This window comes from Centroberyx gerrardi, chromosome 1 (assembly GCF_048128805.1).
Source record: "Centroberyx gerrardi isolate f3 chromosome 1, fCenGer3.hap1.cur.20231027, whole genome shotgun sequence".
Classification (NCBI taxonomy): Eukaryota; Metazoa; Chordata; class Actinopteri; order Beryciformes; family Berycidae; genus Centroberyx; species Centroberyx gerrardi.
The window spans coordinates 36827313-36845292 of NC_135997.1; the positions used below are offsets into that span (position 1 = coordinate 36827313).

Genomic DNA, 17980 nt, shown 5'->3' on the forward strand with positions numbered 1-17980 from the left:
GCGAACAGCGCTCTCCGCTCTAATGTTTTTATGAGATACGAGCGGCTGCCAGCGCGCCGGGCCGGGCCGGGCCGGGCCGGGCCGGGCCGGGCCGCACTTCTCCACTCTGTTCCCTCTGTCGTAAAAAAGTACAAATAACACACTCACAGAGGAGGATACTGGGAAGCAGACGCACTCGGCCTTTCCACGAAACGGCTCGTCGGGCCGTTGGACGGATCCCACCGAGGCGAACAGGACAGGAACTGTTTTCCATCAGCTAAAGAGGCGTCATTAGTTTAGACTAACATGAGGCTCTGCTGAGTAAACCTCGCTGCTCTGGCCCACTAACCTTGTTCTTTCACAGCGCGGCGGTTTGGCCGCGGCAGGCGAAACATTTCTACCTTACATGACAACTCCAGTCGGACATCTGCCAGGTCAGTTGGGCGGTTTCCACTGCGGCAGAAGTAGGTTGTGCAACGCAGGAAGATATTTAGCACTTGAGTTATTTAAGGGTTTCGCAGCAGAAAACTGCAGTGTGTCCATGTTTAGAGAAACCGTTACTTCAAAGTCATCACTCAGTTTGACAGGAATACACACTGATTTCATCTCCCAGAATGTTCTCTCTCTCACACACACACACACACACTAACACTAACACTAACACACACTCCCCTCTGTCTGAACATCCTGAACTGAAGATAAAGTCAGCAGCTTCTGTCTCGCTGCCCTGGAGCAAAACACTGATGCCTCAGTGCTGCTCAGTCTGATGTCTGAGGTGATCGAGTCCCAAGTTCAAGTCCAAGTCCTCAGCGTGCGAGTCCGAGTCATCAATATTCAAGTCTGAGTCATGAGTCATCAAAATTGGGACCGGTACAGTGCTACAACGCTGTGCCAGACATTACAGTAACAGTTCACAGCACAGACCTGCAGACATGTTGGCACTGGAGATACTCACAGACAATTAACCACAAAGTAGTCTGACATTCAGACAGTTTGTTCAGGGTCACAGAGCTGCTGAAGCTTTTTTACAGGTCCAGGATCAGTATCTGCGGTCGGATGGAGGAGGAGGGTGAAACAGGGGTTAAAGTTCAAGTCTTAAGTCCTGTTCAGAGCAGAAGCAGAACGGATGTGTATTGCCGCGGCGCGGAGCGAAACTGCAGCGATAGCGTCGACGTCGAGTCTGTTTTCTTGGCCAAACACTGTCCAATCACAAGTCACGACGCTGGCAGAGAAAAACCCTCAACAAATAAACATCACTGCATGTGAAGGAGGAGGATATAAAGTTAATTTCTGAAGAAGTGGAAAAGTAGTCAGCCATCAGCTTTGTTTCTATACAGACAACATTAAAAAAGCAACCAGACCTCACGCAACTTGACTTATTAACACCAAATTACGTGTTGGCCAGCAGGAAACGGTTACATGAAGGAGACACGACTATAAATAGGAAGTAGTTGACAGTCACGGTGTTGTGGTCGGGTGGAGGATGGGCGATGAGTTTTACTTCAATGCCGGAGACCGGAGTTCAATTCCTTGTATGAAGGAAATTTCAAATGTGAGTCAGATTTTAATTTTTAGCGAATGTTTTTCTTATTTAACCATGACCCAAACTTTAAACCTGCAGTAAGTGATATCAGACCTTCTAACCAATCCTGAACCTAATGTGTGCTATGTGGAGATTTCATTGAGACATTTTGATATAAACCAACATCCACACAGCAGCAGCTGTGTTGCTGTTTTCTCCTCTTTTCTAAAGCTTGTTGTCAAATTCCGCTCCTGAACGAAGCTCCTCCCGCTCCATTCAGCAGCTTTTCATTTTTTTTTAAACTAGCTCGTCTCCTCCCTCGCTGTTTAAAAGCAGCGGTCTCCCCCTCCCATCCCTGAAAAACATTCTCCTAATGGTGGAATCGATGAAGCGAGCGAGTAAACTAGTAACTAGACTAGTACACTTGTCAGACTAGCCAACTTGTTAAACTAGTGAACTTGTTAAACTAGTAAACTTGTTAAACTAGTAAACTTGCTCCCTGCCTCTTCACTTGTCATTGTGGGTCATGTGACCTTCAGCAGGAGAAAGATCAGTCAAAGTGAGACTGGTAACCGGTGAGACTTCTCTGCAGGTACGGTTAGCTTAGCTGTTAGCCTTTATGCACGCTGCTTTGTTAGGTTTGTCCTTAGTAGGCCTCCGTAGTGCAGTGGCTTTGCTGTGTGTTATTTACAAATGTGTTGTAGTTTCTGTCGCCCTCTAGTGGTCAGAAATTTTGCTTCTTGCAGCTTTAACCCAAACCTTAACCAAGTTGTTTTAGTTCCTAAACTGAACCGTTAGCCAGCAGTTAACTGAAAATGTCGCGTTCAATTCATGTCTTTTTTGTCACAGAATTCAATTTGTGGTGGAGGAATGTAATTTTCACATAATTTGTGTCCACAGCACTTAAATCTGTCTTTCAGACTCATTGCTCATTTTTTTATTTTTATAAGATCATGTTGCAGAAAAGATGAGGGTTGTGCTGATGTTTCCGCGGCTGGCAGCGGCGTCAGTCCAGCCTGGTTTCACAGGTATTTGCGACTCGCGCTCGTAAATCTCGCCGCACGCCGGCTGACCTGTCAGGAGGTCTGCTGATGGAAATGAAACACACAGCGGGTCAAAGGTCACCGTCATGTGACGGCGCCTTCGATAAAAGCGCTCTGTGTCTTTCCCTGCACTTCCAGTCACGGCGGATGTTTCGCCTTCAGGCTGTGAGGAAACCCGTCTGCTTCTCTGCTGCCTTCAGAAGACGCGAGTGAGACCGTGAGACCAAACAGTGCTGAGGTGACTCATCTTCTCTCTTCTGAATCAGCGCCACCAACCAGAATACCCCCTGCCCCCAACACACATGTACACACACACGTACACACGTGTGTGCGTACGTGTGTGTGTACACACCCGTTCTGCAAAGTAAATCCATTGAGAATCCATTGGCCTAAGGAGAGATACGTGTTGAGTAATTTGTTCTTGGCTCAATGTGATTTGATGACGAGTGGAGATTTTTATTGGTGAGACATTTCGTAACAGGTCAGAGTACTGAGTAATACACACACACACACACGCACACACACACACACACACACACACACACAACCATTCTGCAAAGTAAATCCATTGAGAATCCATTAGGTAAGGAGAGATAAGTGAGTAATTAACCTTAACGCAGCGTCTCAATGTGATTTGATGACAAGGGGAGATTTTTTATTATCGATAGACATTTCATAACAGGTCAGAGTACTGATCAGCAGACACACACACACACACACACACACACACACACACACACACCCCATCGCAACCATCAGACAGCAAGGAGCCTCGTTTGTGTTTCTCTACAAAAGACCACAGTGACCGCTGTCTGAAAAAGTCAACTTTAATGCTATCAAAGAATGAACTGAGTGAACATTTTACATCATATTTGTCTCTTTTTTTTTTCTTTTTTTTTTAACATTTTGATATAAAAATTCACAGTTTAAGTGATGGATAAAGAAAAGATCGCCATAAATAGTTTGATTGAAAAGTGGGGTAAAAAAACAAAAACAAACAAAGCAAAACACAAACAGAGAAGACAACAAGGGAATCCAAACCAATCAGACACCAGGAGTGTTTCCACAGCAGGGAAATAGAAATACAATACACTCACAAAATGAGCTCATACATGTGCATATACTGTATGTGCAAATATATTCAAAAAATAGATCCGAATATTCTATTTTGGACATTTTTGTATATTTTTGACATATATCTACAGCACAATAAATACATTAGTTTGGCAAATATATTTAAGGAATATATTCATGAGCACAGAGTTGCAAGTTTCTCTCTGTTTTGTTTTGGGGTTTTTTTTTTAGCTTCAAAGATTCGCTGGCAAAACTGTGAGGTACTTCCGAACTTTTTCATTATTTAAATCCAAAATGTTCTTTAAAAAAAATAAAAACACGACACAAGCATAAAGTAACATTCAAAGATCATGAATATGTGGATAATTCAATTTTTATAAAATAAAAGTCAGATAGAACCATATAATTCCAGGCCCACAGTGATTCTAGCAACCATACTGTATTAGCAACACATATGTAAATATATTCCTTAAATATATTTAGCAAAATATTTGTTAATATGTAAATACATGTGAAAAATATTTAAAAATGGCAAAATAGCAAAAATATATAAATATATGGGATGGAAATTGGAACTATCAAGAGTCTGCAGGGTTTCACTGGGTGCGCTTGTTTAAAGGCTACCAGCAGGCGGTGATGTGCCGGCCGGGTGGAGTTCGTTCTCATTTTACAGCGACTTGCCCGCTATGAACCAGCAGCGAAAACCAGCAACAGACAGACGAATCAAAAGAGTCAAAGTCGATTTCATTTCATTGTTTCTTGACTTGTTGAGATACGTTTCATTCTGAAGAGTTCGTTAGAAAGCACGTAGACGTCCCGCCTGCGTTACTGAGTTAAATTTCTGCTTGTAACTCCTCACATTCCCTCAGCTGCCTGTCGCTCTTTCCCCAAAGTCACTGTTGTTCTCTGAGTTTTGGTCGGGGACATTTCCAGTTTCCTCTTTATCTCAGCCGGTGTGTAAAGAAATTTGCAGCGTTTTCAACCGTGTTTCTACTCCGGGCGAGTTCAGCTTCGTTGTTAGTATACCGAGTGTGAACGGGGGCGGGCGTTAGTGGAGTGAGCTGCTGTGGTGTTTGTTTGGAGTGAAAACCTCAGACTCGCTGCAGAGTCTTGACAGCTTTACATGGTAAAGTCCATTCATCTAAAACCTTTCATCTTCCTCTGTCTGCGCTCCTCTCTCTTCCTCTGGATTATTTTCTTTTTCTCGCCTTTTAAGTTTGGGATCAAGGCACATGAAGTACGTCTGTCTCTCTTTGTTTAGGTGTGTGTGTGTGTGTGTGTGTGTGTGAGCGCATGCATCTCCAGAGTCTGCTGACTACAGTGCGGCTGGTCTCAGACCAGTGCTGAGGTGGGATCACGTTGACAGAGGTAAAGCTAGAGTTTTGTTGATCAACCTGTGGTCATGTTGCTAGCTCTATGATCAACCTGACCTCTGACCTCAAGGTGTTTCCTCGCTGTCCGAGGGGTCAATGTGTCATGAGGCCAACAATAAACAAACAAACAAACAAACAAACAAACCAACAAACAAAAACGGTTTTGGTGCATTTCTATGATCCCTTCAACAATTAAAAAAAATACCATATACAAAACCAAAAGAATGCACAACAGAATACGACACTATGAGTGTGTTACAGAAGTGGTCCTCTAGTTTCATAGAATAATACGATCATAATGCTTCTTCTACTCTAACAGGCTACTTGTCTAGCTTCTCCTCGTTGTTGTTGTTGTTATTGTTGTTGTTGTGGTGGTACAGGCTCACGCCGAGGCCCGACTGCTTCCTCAGAGCGCGCGGCATCAGCTTCTTCTTGACGAACAGTTTCTGGAGGAACTTGTCGCTGACGCTGAAGGGGAAGTAGCTGTAGATGAAGTACATGAGTCCGACCCCCGGCCCGGCGTAGTAGCGCACCAGCGGCTGCGGCGACAGCAGCGCCCGGACGATGGCGTCGAGGACGGGGCTGAAGTCCTCGTTGGCCGTCCTGGCGTGGTTCTGGAACAGCTCCTTGGTCTCGGCGATGTAGTCGTCTCCGTACTCGTCCAGCAGGCCGGGCGCCAGCTGCTGCAGCAGGTGCTTGTGCTGCCGCTCCCAGTAGGCGTGGTTACTGGACTGACCTGAGGACAGCCAACAGCGCTCAGCGTTAGCAACACAACCTACAACTAGGGCTGATATGGCTGAAATCAATAATAAGGATTTTTTTCCAATATCAATATATATCACGATATGGCGCAAAATCACATGTTAAATAATCAAATGAATGTTCATCCCACTGAATCGAATGGTAATGCGTTAAATGAAATGTGCTTATCATCAGTTCAGACAGCAGAATTGTGTTTCGATATCCCAAAATCGACATATCATCACCATATGATTCCACTGAAAGACGATAAAAAAAATAATATTGAATTATCGCTGAGTCCTACCTACAACCTTCCCATCAACATAATTTCCAAACACTATAAATCCATTCTGGTTAAAAAAAGAGAATCATTACATGAAGTTCACCATTCAATAACTCTTAAATGTAGAGGAACCTGATGGCGAACGCAGTATCAGTTTGTTTGGACTAAAGTTTGCTTCTGTTCTTTAAAAGCGTCACGATTAGTTTAAATATTCTTCTATCTATCATTATGTAAGAGCAGCTTTCACTTTTTTTGAACTGTGATCTGTTTGTCTTGTGTTTACTCTGGAAGCGATCCCTCTTTACAGGCTGCAAACAGTCGGAGCTGCGACCGGACCTGCCCACAAAGCCTCATGGGAAAAACACTCCATCAGCCCCTCACTCCCCTCTCGCTTCCACCGTCTATTTGGGTGCGCTTGTTTAACAGCTCCCGGCCGGTCGGGAGGTGAGCGGCACGCCCGCTCCCAATGAGCGGAGTCAGAAAGCCGTGTAGAGACTCACAGACGCTGCTGCTGCTTCACTCTGCAGGCAGCATCAGTGTTACAAAGCCAGGTCTGGTAATACATCGTTATCTCAAGAAATTTATAAACTTGTTCGTGATTTTCTCCAGCTAGCCCGGTAACAATTTCAGCTGAAATGACCTTCTCAGGGTTCCCACACCTTCTTAAACATCAAATTCAAGGACTTTTCAAAGACTTTCCAGGCCCAATTCCCTCAAATTCAAGGACCCAACACGGCATAGTTTGAGACACGGATCAAAGTTAATTACTGTTACAACGCTGAGAATTTTTATAATGAGAACTAGCAGCTTTACAGAAGCTCACAGACAACAATTAAAAAGAGAGAGAGGCTTGAATGTGTGAACACTTTTCAACAACTTCTCTGACCCATGTCTATTTATGTCTATTTTTAAACACTTTCAAGGCCTTGATTTTTTTTTTTCTTGATTTCAAGGACCCGTGGGGACCTTGCCTTCTGTATTTTCAGGTAACTGATGTCCTGCTGTCATCTGAATCCCGTCCAGACCGATCGGCCGGTGTTTCACGCAATTACAGACTTGCACACCTTGGATCTGGATTACACAGACCGTATGACCAGCGGCAGGTAGAGCAGCATCGCTCTTTACAGCGACATGCAGCCGCCTGCAGAGAGTTTTTCCTGTTTTGCTGCGGGTGGCGCCGTGTGGCCGGATTCTCCTGCTCCTGACCGACTGACATGACCGATGTGCATGGACAAATTAAACTACATTCAGGGATCTGTCATGTAGGGGAAGGTTTGTTTTGCTGCTAGCTGCATTACTACAGTCATGTGACCAGGAGCACGAGTGCACGCTCCCTCTCTCTCTCTCTGTCCTCTCTCTGTCTTTTTAAATAAACAGGAGCTGATGACTGACTGGATGTGTAAACAGGGAGTTCAGCACACTTTATCCTGCTGTTTAGACTTTAATCCAGTGAACAGGTTTGGCCAGGCCAGCTGAATCTAAACCAGCATTTAAAGTGTTCATCCTTGAGTTCCTCATTTCTTTTCATTTTTTATTTTGTCTCCATCTCTTTGCTGTGGTGTTTTCTCACTGCTCTTCCCAGAGCCGATGATCACAGACTGATCAGACGAATTTTAAGCTTCCAACGTTCTGCTGACTGAAGCAAATTGGCTCAAAGTTTTTATGGCAAACGTTCGACTGCTTTCCTCATCGGGCAATTTAAACTTCTTTTTGGACATTGGGCAGCTGAATGGTGATCAGGCGATCTCCGATGACCTATTTAAAACGTTTATTGGCCAATTATGATCGGTGGCCGATCGATCTGTAAACCCCTAAAAGATATTTTTTACTTAAAACAGTGAGGAAACGAGACTTTAAAGGGCACAAAAGTAAACAATGGAGCTAAAATGTGCAACAGGTTTTAGGCTGAGTGAAGCTGCTGGCTGTTAGTCGGTGTGGTTGGTGTGTTTTCTGGTCACTCGGTACTCTTTATCCTACTGATCCTCTGAGCTTTAAACCACTAATGAGATCCATTCTGCAGAGAGTTGTAAATTCATAAGTTAGCAATTTGTACTTATTCTACCACTAAAAACAGACTGTTCGTACTACATGTGGTAGGCATTATGTGCGTATTTTCCTTTCTGGGAGACTTGTCATCATGTACAACATGGGGCCAAACCACAATATACAAGGCATGGTGAAAATAAAAGCAACAGCAACAGAAATTCCCACCAAACTGAACGGTTCTGGTTGTACTCATCAAACCAACCACCATCTCAGCCTTGTTCCTGGCTGACCAGGATTTGATCCTGTTTTATTGGAGTGGTGAAACAGCGCCAGAGATGGCACTGTCCGCTGCCATCCTGGCGCTCTGATTGGTTGTTCCCCCATCTCTTCACAACACCCACTTAATCCTTGTATCGCCTTCTGTGTCCCACGTGGGTGCTAAACCAATCAAAATGCCTGCTCTTGTACACTCAAGCCAACGCCAATCAACCCCAGAGTCCTGAACCCTCGCCTGGATCGTGTTTGGTTAAGAAATACTAATGTTCTTGATATTTTTTGTTCTTTATTCCCAGTTCACCATGACCTCAGATAGACTTCTCCTGTGCTAGAGTCAGCGTTAGGGTTCAGAGGAGGACGCCGGTTTGAACCCCAGGACCAGCTGGTGCCTTTAAGCAAGGCACATAACCCCCAACTGCTTCAGTGTGTGTGATGTAGACGTACGCGGAGCAGCGTAAACACAGAAGTGTGGAAGATTGTGTGTTCTGGTCGAGCTGGTCTGGGTGCAGAAACGTTTTCGAAATGTTCACGTGAAACGGCTGTGGTGAAGATTTGTGCTAAATAAAGGTGTGAATACAGGTGTGAATACAGGTGTGAATACAGGTGTGGATACAGGTGTGAATACAGGTGTGGATACAGGTGTGAATACAGGTGTGAATACAGGTGTGGATACAGGTGTGGATACAGGTGTGGATACAGGTGTTTTTACAGTGCGGTTGTTTGGAATCAGAAGACTTGGATTATGCTGCAGAGCTGTACGGAGTAACTTTAGGATCATTTCTTGTTCTTTTGGAACTTTAAAGAACCGGACCCCAATGACTTCAGTTATTTTGGAGAAAGTTGTAACACATCACCTGTGTTTCAACTGACATGAGAGCATTTTTGGGTGAATTAACCCTAACCCTTTGGGAGTAACCCTAACCCAGACACTGAATATCTATAAACTATTTTTTGCACTATTGTATCACCTGAAACTCAATAATAGACTTTTTAGTGACCCATTATATTCCCCCGACAGGAGGCGGAGCATCAGTCAGTGTTACCTGTCTTGTAGGAGGAGGGCAGGATGGTGGACACCCGGACGCCCCAGGGCTCCAGCTCGTGCCGCAGGGTGTTGATGAAGAGGTTGAGAGCCGCTTTAGACGCTCCGTACGCTGCCAGACAGGGGAAGGGCTGGTCACCTGCAACACACAGCCAGAGCACTGTCAGTACTGCACACACACACACACACACACACACACACACACACATTGTTTCCTAATGTAAAGTATCTTTGAGCACCCTGAGAATCGCTACAGAAATAAAGCCTGGAAAATAAAGCCTCACCAAATGAAATATAACAAATGGGAATATTTTTTCACACAAATCCTTTTGACACAATTTCACATGTGGCCAAACAGTCCATTAGTAGAGAATAATCTTTCACACAGATCAAGTTTGATCTGTTTCTCTGGTGACAGCTGCCTTGATTGGTTGCTGGGATCAGTAGCATCTGTTTTCAAATCTGCAACATCATCAGATAAGCACAAAAAGCCATAACAAAAAAAATCTAGTCTCTTCCCAGAAGTTAGGAGTGATATCTCAACATGCCATCGATTTACAACCGTGCGGTGATGAGGGTTGGCCCAGCCAGGAAACGCTGCAGGCTCGGCGCTGTGTTCCAACCATAGATAGGCCTGACAGGCGAGACTCGGTGCCAGCTGGAATCACACAGGCCTCACTGTGGGCAATCAGCACCAGTAAATACACACAGTTGTGGAGGATGTGGAGATGAGAGGGAGAAGGCTGCCAAGTCAGGCCCTGCCTTTGATGACTGGCTGGGGGTTAATTTCAAAGTCAGACTGTGTAAACGTGTGGTTTCCCCCCCGGCGGCGAACAATGAAACCCTTTTGTGAGAGGAGCGCGTCGCTCTGAAGCCGCTGAACCTGCAGAGTTACAGGAATAAGCTCACCTGTAGGTTCTGTGGTCAGGGAGGGGGAAGTCTCTAAGGTTCCCAGCTTTGCATATCAAACATGCTGGATTTGGAGGGAAGTGAATTGTGGGGTGGAGAGATGAGGCTCGGCGGTCTGAGATAACATCCTGTAACCAGAGTCTCGGGGTTTGATCCCAGCAGACGCCATGCTGCACGGATCATTTCCTGTTGAAACATCCCAGCCTGAATGACCTCAAGATGTCGCTGCAATTCATTTGCAGTCACTTGCTTTGTGAGTCCCGTTCAAAATGTGGAAAATCCTACAAGGCCACAATCCTGTATCACAGGCAGCTACTTATTGAGTTTGTTTGGTTCGGGTACAACTCATATCTGACATTCGGTCTGGGCGTGCTAGAGGCCACATGGACGCAGAGAACAGCTTGTGCAGGTGAATAGTGGACTTGGATGTAGAGTTCTCCATTTCTGAGACATTCAAAGTGGATTTTAGCAACAAAATCAAACTTTTGAGTGCATTTTTCACATTTTTGTATAAACTCGAGGAGGAGCCCTCATATCAGAACCCGTCTTCCACCAGCTGCTTATCGCGGTCAAATGTTGTGGAAAATATTTCCTCCAAGCTTTCGTGTTTAGACTCAAGATGCAAATGAAATTAATTGCAGCAACATATTGAAGCAGTTTGACCCCAAATTTCTGTCTGCATCTACTGACAGTCTGATGAAGCCTCATCACCTCATGTGAACTTTACAGACAAATGCAGTGATTTGCTGCTGACAAGATTGCAAACATGAGACAGACGATCACAATCCAGGCCTTATAAGAGCATCTCCACCCCACCATGTGAATCTACTTCTGAGGCCAACATGGCACATTTTTCCTTAATTGACTTTTTAGCTGCCTATCAGATAATGTAATAATAATAATAACATAATAAAGGGTGTTTTTCCAAAGCCTCTAAAGTTGCCCTGGTGAGGCCTTCACTGAAGAAAAGTAACCTCGATCCTTCAGTGCTTCGTATTATTGTCCCATTTTCATTCTCAGATATAACTGGTTAAATAATGGTTAAATTAAATAAAAAATAAATAATTGAAAGTCGTCTTCAAGCAGCTAAGTGATCTAAATGTATCTAAAATATATATCTAAAAATGCACAGTATCTTTAGGCAACTTCAACTCTGACCCAGTTTAACATAACATGAGGTCCCACAGGGATCCGTTCTTGAACCTCTTTAGTTTCATTTGCATATGCTCACTTTAGGTACTGTGATTAGGAAACATAACATTCATTTACATTAGTATGCTGATGACACCCAAATCTACAAAGCACTTTCACCAGAAGACTTTCACCAGTTTAAAAATTCTCTAATTTTTCAATATTTTCATGGACTTGGATTATTTTAATGATATGCTAACAAAACAAATTCCCTCTGATCCTCCAGCTCCAGACCTGTTGTTCCTACAACCATTTTTCTACTTTTTTTTATTTTCCCTTTCCTTTTTTATTGTTAAACTCTTTGGCATTTCTTGTTTATTTCGTGATTTTACTCTTTTGAATTGTTATCTTCATTTTAGTTTTAGTGTGTAGCACATTGTATAGCATCAAATTGTATGAAATGTGCTATATTATATATAACATACTTTTTTAAACTTGCTTTTTCCTAATTGTTTTATTCTCCTTTTTTCGGTTGGCTTTTATTATTTGAATGTATTTTTATGCTATTTCTTGTATTTATTTTATGTCATTGTTTTAATCTTCTGGTGTTCAGCACTTTGTAACTTTGTTAAGAAAAGTGCTATACCAATAAAATTATTATTATTATTATTATATAAATAAAGTTTGATTGATTGATCTGATCCGCTACCTGTCCGTTCTTTGTAAGTCACCCTGGGTCTGAGTGGCAGCTAAACACCTACAGCCTCAATGTAATTATAGCTGTGTCAAAATCTCTCTTATATTTAGAGGGGTGTTAGATGTCAGCGGGGGGCGGGGGGGCGGTGGGGGAGGTGGTGGTGGTGGTGGTGGGGGGGGGGGACTCGTGTGCTGGTGTTTTGGCGTGACGACAGCGCCGGTGAGGTCAGACAGAAGAGCGGTGTGTTTGTTTACATTGGCTGTTGAAGGCAGCAGGCAGTTCAGCCACAATCCACTGGAACATTAGATTAACATTTACAGGACACAGTGTGTGTGTGGATGTGTCTGCGTGCATGTGTGTGTGTATGCGTGTGTGTTTGGCTGTGTGTATGTGTGTATGTGTGTGTGTGTGTGTGGACACACACCTGCGGGGCTGGATATGGTGACGATGCGTCCCTTGGCCTGCCGCAGCAGAGGCAGGAAGGCCTTGGTGATGCTCAGCGTGCCGAAGAAGTTGACCTCCATGCAGCCGCGGTAGTTGGACATCAGCGACAGCTCAGCGTCGCCGAAGTTCACACACACTCCGGCGTTGTTGACCAAACCCCACAGACCTGCACAAAACACACACAAGACAGCGTACACACGTTTTACATCATGTTCATATCCAACAACACAGTGTCCGAAATTATATTTTTGTATAAGTTGCCAAGGATAATTTTTCATAGAAACATGTCAGCCAACTTCGATGCTTTTTCGTGTATAACATCAGGTGCTGGGAAACATTCAGTAACCATACAACAGATTTAGAGTTCTCATTTAAAACTTGCTAACTGAGTAAAGTTAAATTAAACAGTTTAGACTCTACTGCTTTGTGTAGAGCAGCATAACAGGCAGCCAATCAGGAGCCTGTTTGATACAGAGCCATTGTTTTGGTTTTATTTGATTGGCTCACCGTCAGAGCGAGTGTATGGTGGCCAGCAGGGACAAAGACCTAACACTGTATATAATTGAGGCGTTCAAATGTTATCGTCTGTTACTGAACACTTTTCTTTTTGAATTGTTTGTTGTAATAATGTGAATTTTAAACAATACAAAAGAGAAAATGATGGAAAGCACTGAGACATCAAATCAGAATGACAGTTCGAATGACAGCAGCTATAGTAGCAGCAGTGAAATGAACAATAACATGAAAATTACAAAAATAAAAGAGTACAAACAAGGGGGGAATAATAAACTAAGAGGTACGCACACGGACAAAAAATAAAACAAACAAACAATGGTGACAGCAAAGCATATAGAAAGAGACAGATTACAACATGCAGTAGATTAAGTTATCTGTCTGCAACAACAAGTCGGGTTGATGTACCAATACAAAGAAGCAGAATGCAGCCTGGGAAATGTACAAAATAAAAAGACAGCTAAGCTCAGTCAGAGGTAAGAGGAATAAGTTGAAGAGTGTTTACACGGCCTGCGAGAGGCTGCCAAATCCTGTTGAACTTGGCATCTAAGCCTTTTCTATCTGCATGAAGTAAAGTACATTTTATGCTAGTGAGTAACAGCATGGGAATTCTTCCAATTCAATAGAATGAGACGTCTTGCAAGTCGGGTCAAAACGTCACCAGATCAATGAAAGAGGCGAGACGCCAAAGAGGACAATGATGGGCGAGGCGTCAGGAAGGCGGTTTCCCCTCAGGCCGGGGACACACTGCAGGATTATCGGGCCAATTAACACCAGATTTGTGCATCCCGACGATCGGGAGGGAAACCGCGATCCGAGGCTCGGTCTGGGGTCGATGTGTCGTGTGAGGAGTTCGGATTCAGTCTGAACCACTATGACCCACTTTAGTATCCGGATACGATTTATCCACATTCCACTTACAGCTGGCCACATCGCTACGTCTCCGTTAAGGCTGGCACACATTACACGTTTTTGAAGCCCGATTTGGCAACGATTTTAATTTCAAAAGTCAGTGGTAGTCCAGGATCGTCCAGGGTCTTCCAGGATAGTCCAGGGTAGTCCAGGGTCGTCCAGGGTCATCCAGGATAGTTCAGGGTCGTCCAGGGTCATCCAGGATAGTCCAGGGTCATCCAGGATAGTCCAGGGTCGTCCAGGGTCATCCAGGATAGTCCAGGGTCGTCCAGGGTCATCCAGGATAGTCCAGGGTCGTCCAGGGTCATCCAGGATAGTCCAGGGTCATCCAGGATAGTCCAGGGTCGTCCAGGGTCATCCAGGGTCATCCAGGGTCGTCCAGGGTCATCCAGGGTCGTCCAGGGTCATCCAGGATAGTCCAGGGTAGTCCTGGGTCGCATTGTTTAGTCGCACCTGTAATCGTTATGAGTGTGGAAGTGAAAGACTTAAATCTCTCTCCTATGATCCCATTCGGCAAAGTCACGATTAGATCAAACATGTTTGATTTTATCGGGGCTCGTCTTTGCATGATCATGTGGTTTGCGCTCGTCAAAGACCCGAATCTTAACGGCAATTTTCACAAGTCAATGAAAGCGGAGAATGCAACAGACGTTTGTTTTGGTATCAAAGTATTGCGGAAATATACATTCTTGGGAGTGCAGGTGTACCACGAAAAATCACATTCTCCTGAGTGAACTTATTCTCAGTCTTTTGTTTCCTTTTGTTGTTGTTCTTTTGTTGTCCCAGGCTTTAGCCATCATCTCACATTGCTTTTCCTCCATGAGCAGCGAGGCCCTGATGGTTTTCTGCATCAAATTCTGTTTTGTGCATTTCTGCGTATTCTTCAAGCTAGACGGACAAACCCGGCTCCACTGTTTCCAACGCTTATGTGTGTCGTCCGTGATGATCATGATGTACCGAAGACGTCCGCACACAACTGAGTGATGTTTCCCTGGGAGGAGTTCAGGTGCGTATGCGGCTTGAAGAGGTCGATGCATTTCCACTCGGCTAACTTGAGGATACGATGCGTCTCAGACCTCCGAAGGCGGTTTGAGCAGTCGCATAGCAAACCGTTTCCAATGCCTTTTGATTGCATTTACACTTGGCTTTTTTGTGGATAGATATCTGATCAGCTCAAGATGCATGAAGTGGCTCAGTGTAAATCTGGTTCTGAGTCCCGAATCCTGATCTTATCAAACATGTTTGATATTTACAACCCGACGGGTCCTGAAGCCTGCAGGGATCGCAGATTCAATCCAACAGTTGAGACGCCAACAGCCAATGAGAGACAAGTTTACAGTGAGATTAGGATTAAAGTGTTATACCATAAAGTTATATTAAAGGGGAATGACACCCATTTTAAGAATTCATAGTAATTTCTTTGCCCCAGGACAGTTTAGTCAATGTGTGTGAAGTTGCACCACTTTTTCCTACAGCTAGAAATCAGAGAGAAAACCCTTTCATTTTTTTTGGTGATTTATCACCGGGAGCCATAAGATGAGTTGTCACATCAAAATGAACTTGTTTTGTTTTGGCACCGACTGCTGCAGCTCAGTCAGTTCAGCAGGGAGGATTCCTTTAATTTTCATTGTTTTCATTCTACACCAACACCCTGTACTACCTGGAGCACTGACACAATCTTGGATCAGACATCTGTATGTGTGTGTGTGTGTGTGTGTGTACGTGTGTGTGTACGTGTGTGTAAGGCTCTTATCATAACCATTAGAGAGTGCCAAACACACTCAAGTATAATAGATTGGAGTTAATCTCTCCCCCCTCTCTCCCTCTCTCTCTCTCTCTCGCTCTCTTTCTGCTTGTGTAAACAAGCCTTGGTTGTCCTTATCTAACTGTAGCTGACCTAGAATCCCACGCCTTTGTTCAGCAGCAGCCCTGGGAACTTTGCCTCAGTCTGGAGTAAACACTGGAGTGTTGTAGAAGAGACGGAAGATAAAGAGATAGAGAACATCCAAGTTGGCAGCGGGTCAACGCTGAACGACTGACAGCCGCCGAGACGCGCCCAGCGAACGCCGGCGCTGCTGTTCTGAGGCCTGACGGGCCGGACGGAGACTGAGTGTGTTTACACAGCAGCAGCCTGGAAAAAAGCAGTGAAACGTTACCAACACTGCCATCAAACACCTGGCTCTGCCACGGGGTCCGGGGGTTTAAGATCCCGTAATTCACTGCCTCCGGCACAGCCCTGGATTACAGCATGCACACACACACACACACACACACACACACACATACACATACGCATGCACGGACGCACGCACACACACATATACACCCACGCTGTTCCAGAGAGAGTGCATGGGTGTGTGTGTCAGTGACCTTTTCCTTCAAGTTCTTTTATTACACCCCCGGACACACACACACACACACACACACACACAAACACACACACTGAAGAAGGTATCCTTAAATGACTCTTAGAAAGTAAAGCCAGCCTTGGCTTCCACTCCAACATTACCAATCTAATTACAAAGACAGTGGGAGCTGGAGATCTGACCCGGTCAGGGTATGACCATGAGAAGACTGAAACCAACACGGAGAGACCATCTGCTGTTATTTCTAAGTTTGTGTGAGTGTGTGTGTGTGTGTGTGTGTGTGTGTGTGTGTGTGTGTGTGAGAGAGAGAGCGAGTGAGTGAGTGAAATGTGAGATGCGCTGCTCAAAACCCTCTGATCCTCTTCCTGTCAGATCTCATCAGTCTGTGATGTTCAACACGTTCCAGCAGTTATTTAGTGATGAAGTGTTGTTATTTACATTTTTTCATGAACCCACTTTCCCTGAACCTGCCTCGTCTACTTCTTCTGCAGTTAGTGGTTTCGTATGTTTCCCAGAATTCCTTTCCACAACCCCCAGAGAACGTGCCTGAATGTGCCTGAGCATTTCAGCTGTGGGTTTAACACGTGGGTAGGGAGAGAAATAGCAATGACGGTGCAAAATGGCGGCTCTTTGATTCTGAGGGACTGACACCAAAACCTGACGTTTACCGCTGATGTTTTACATCCTGAAACACTTTCTGATATCAAACTCCATTGGAGCTGCTGGGAAATATCTGGACCCTAACAACAAAATGGATCAGGAATGCAACGTGCATCACCAATAGCTGTTTTTTTAGGGGGATTTTTCCTTCAACATATTGGGTTAGGGTTAGGGAATTTCAAAGAGTTGCTGATTTAATTCAGAATATGAATTAAAAACTCAGAATGGTTTAAAACTGTTTTCTATCATCTGTGTATTAGCGCCAATTGGATTTGTCTGGGTTGCAGAATTTTTTAATGCAGAGAAGCCAAATATCAAAATACCATCTAATCTCCTCATGTGTGGGAGCATGAGCATGTACAGGCGTGATGTGCCAGTGTTTCTGTGTGTATACGAGTGTGTGTGTGTGTGTGTGTGTGTGTGTATGTGTGTGTGCTTGCATGCAAAGCAGGATACCAGAATCAGGGCATTCAGTTGGTTTTGCTGTGAGTCTTACCTCTGAGGCCCAGTTTGGCCTTGGTGTCCAGCAGGGCCTGTTGGATCTGCTGCGGCTGGGTGATGTCCACCTGCAGCAGGGTGAGGCAGGGCGAGCAGGACCTCTGCAGCTCCCTGGCTCCCTGTCCCGACAGGTCCAGCACGGTGGCAAACACCTCGAAGCCCAACGCATCCAGACGCTTCGCTGCAGCCTTCCCAAAGCCTGTGTCACAACCTGGAGGGGGGGGGGGGGGGAGACAGGGAACAGAGCGTTAAGGCGGCTGTAGTGAAGCCAAACTGGGCTGTAAGTGGAACAGTTGAGCAGTCCAACAGAAACCTTCAGTGCAGCTGAACCCGGTCCAACCAGAAGCTGAAGGGATTTCTGTCAAAACCCAGACCGATGCTGCTGGCAACAGGAGAACCTGACCCAAACCTCAGCAAATAAATTCATCCACATGTGACACAAACTCCATCAGAACAAGGCGGCTTCAGAAAGACCTTCACACCTCTAGGGTCAGGAAAGCAGCTCTTTTACTACAATTTTTGTTTTTTTGC

General features: G+C 44.7%; 1 protein-coding gene across 1 annotated transcript; it reads right to left on the reverse strand.

The window, feature by feature from the left end:
• Positions 1-3174: 3174 nt before the first annotated feature.
• Positions 3175-17541, reverse strand: hsd11b2 (hydroxysteroid (11-beta) dehydrogenase 2). The gene is made up of 4 exons (XM_078284821.1): positions 17448-17541; positions 12481-12666; positions 9321-9458; positions 3175-5727 (listed from the first exon to the last, which is right to left on the reverse strand). Exons 2-4 carry the CDS (start codon positions 12599-12601, stop codon positions 5312-5314), a joined length of 675 nt encoding a protein of 224 aa, XP_078140947.1. The 5' UTR covers positions 12602-12666; positions 17448-17541; the 3' UTR covers positions 3175-5311.
• Positions 17542-17980: the final 439 nt, after the last annotated feature.

Bases quoted from the DNA above. Each gene is read 5' to 3' on its own strand.
- hsd11b2 (XM_078284821.1), bottom strand. From the start codon at position 12,601: ATGTCCAACTACCGCGGCTGCATGGAGGTCAACTTCTTCGGCACGCTG. The intron at 9,459-12,480 runs GTGTGTGTCCAC...TGTGTGTTGCAG, and splicing joins CACCATATCCAGCCCCGCAG to GTGACCAGCCCTTCCCCTGT. The intron at 5,728-9,320 runs GTAACACTGACT...GGCTGTCCTCAG, and splicing joins GCCCTCCTCCTACAAGACAG to GTCAGTCCAGTAACCACGCC.